General features: G+C 48.0%; 1 protein-coding gene across 1 annotated transcript in view; it reads left to right on the plus strand.

The window, feature by feature from the left end:
* Positions 1-2,040: 2,040 nt before the first annotated feature.
* The window catches only part of PHALS_12113 (uncharacterized protein), a gene marked incomplete at both ends in the record, with an annotated part of 1,207 nt that continues 1,047 nt past the window's right edge, over positions 2,041-2,200 (plus strand). Inside the window, one exon of the mRNA XM_024727595.1 lies at positions 2,041-2,087. Coding sequence (XP_024578156.1) covers positions 2,041-2,087 — 47 coding nt within the window. The remainder of the gene's footprint in view (positions 2,088-2,200) is intronic.

Below are 2,200 nucleotides of genomic sequence, written 5' to 3' on the forward strand. Positions count from 1 at the left end.
ACTCCGTTCCGTCAAACTTGCGAATCGTGAGCCTGCGCTGACGCTCATCTGGTACACGCATCGCTTGCTGTGCGACCGGCTCCATTCGTCGCGCGTAGTCCTGTGATGCTGTGAACTGTGGTGAGCGACACTGGGTTTGCTGCGGCACTTCCCCGCGCTGAGCGCCCCATTTTGACCGTGCAGGTCGTCTTCCTGCCTCATGCGTACGCTGCATGTATGAGCGGCCTTGGCCATCCCTTTGCTGCACGGGCGAATGGCCTAGCGCGTCGATGTGCATCGGAGTACCCCCTCGGCCGTTGCCAAGGGCGGAATGAAACATGTCAGACTCAATTGCTCTGTGCATACGCTTGTCCTCGTCTCGCTTCACTTGCGAGGCCTCCATCTGCGTCATCCGTGCTTGGAGGTCGAGGAGCGTGGCGAGGATCCTTGCGTTGACGTCGTCACTCCTTCCATTAGCGGTGGGCGTGGTTTCCACAACTACTGGAGACGCTGTGGCCCGATCGTAGTCGGCGTCGAAGCTGACAGGGGTTGTTACGCCTGGTGCGTCGTCAGAGTCATTTGGGTTCATAACCTGTTAAAAAAGACGAAGTGAGTATATGGAGGTCCTTAGTTCGCTATTCCAAGTTACCTCTAAGCCTTTCCTATGGCGTTACTCTGGGCGCAATCATGTCGCGTCATCGTGTGCGCAATCACGTCGCCTTATGATTTGATCGCGCAACGTATGCTGTAAGCCGTTCTTCTAACAGTTAGCTAACAACGTCGAGTATATTTTTCGCGAACAAAATTGTGGGTTGCTTCTTTGATGAGTATGGCCGCGGGCAAATCCTGGAAGACAAATGCCATTTTTAATTGGCCAGTATCTCTGTCCCAAAGAAAATTATGAAAATAGCTTAGTTTAACCAGCTACCAAATTAAGTATAGCTAAAATTATTCTGACATGACGCTTACCTTACCGGTCCCCACAAAACGGAAAAGATATGGAGCTGCAGCGAGGCAAAAGATGCGGCTTTAAAGGTTGTGTCAGAAAGCCTCATGAGTACCCCGGTAATGGATCTTCCGAATCCAGATTGATCATTACTTGTCATCTGTGATGCTTCAGGTTTAGCCGTCGGGTGTGCTGTACTCTAAAAAGATGTCGGTTACCGTGAATACAAGATCACGATAGGGTCTCGTCACATCCCACATACACCCGTAGAAGTCGAATACAAGGACCGTGGGCACACACCCTCGCCAGAGTACACCCACACAAATACGCTTTATTTAATACAGCGCTCAACTAAAAGGAATCTCGATTATCAAGCAGAAAATTGGGAGCCGGGTGTTTGAAGGGTAAGCAGACAGTCACGACACTTCACTCGGGTTGGATGACAATTGAACGTGTGTGTTGGAGTGCGCGTGCACGAACAAAGCGCTCCAATACGAACTCCCTCAATGGGGGGTGCAAATTATATTCTGTGCGGATGAATACCGATATACGTTGCAATCTCCCTGATCAAGAGTAAGCGTTATGTAACCGGCAAAATCGAAGAGCTTACGAGGCTTTCGAGTGTTCGTCTGACATGTTTGGCATCCGATAATGGGGCATGGCAGACATATGTAGCGATAATGACTTGCCGTTGTCGCCGCTTTAAGATAGTGCGTATAGGTTGATCACATAATGTAGGGTTCTGTGTGCAGTTTTAAGCCCAGTGCTCGCGTTGTCTCGTCTGATTTATGGTCTCCAACCCAGTCGTACGTCATTAAGTAATTTGTGTAGGGTTCACTGCGGTTTTAGTCTTATTAATGGTCTCTTGACCAGATGATACGTCATTACAGCAAAGTAATTTGGGATAGATTCGGTATATTTAAATGAAGACATAGGAACATAACACAGTATTTCACTTCGGGTTTCTTTGTGCAACGTGTCGCTCCTCTTGAGCTTATAATGTTGCACTTGTGGGAACGACATTTATATGGTCTACTTGCGTATCGCCTAATAATAAATACAAAGTCTCGTTTAGCGTTGTTCATCTGCATACTTTGTCCTCGCTTCTGGCATAGATGCTTTCATCGTCAATCGCACTTGCTCGAGAATTTCCCGATAGTGGGTAACCAGCTGACTCCTTTATGCGATCAGTGAGCATAATTAATCTCAATGAGTCCGAGAGATTGAAAGGAGCCACACCGAATCATCAGGTTTCCTGATCTTTCATAGATTGAA

This window comes from Plasmopara halstedii (assembly GCF_900000015.1).
Source record: "Plasmopara halstedii genome assembly, contig: Scaffold_614, whole genome shotgun sequence".
Classification (NCBI taxonomy): domain Eukaryota; phylum Oomycota; class Peronosporomycetes; order Peronosporales; family Peronosporaceae; genus Plasmopara; species Plasmopara halstedii.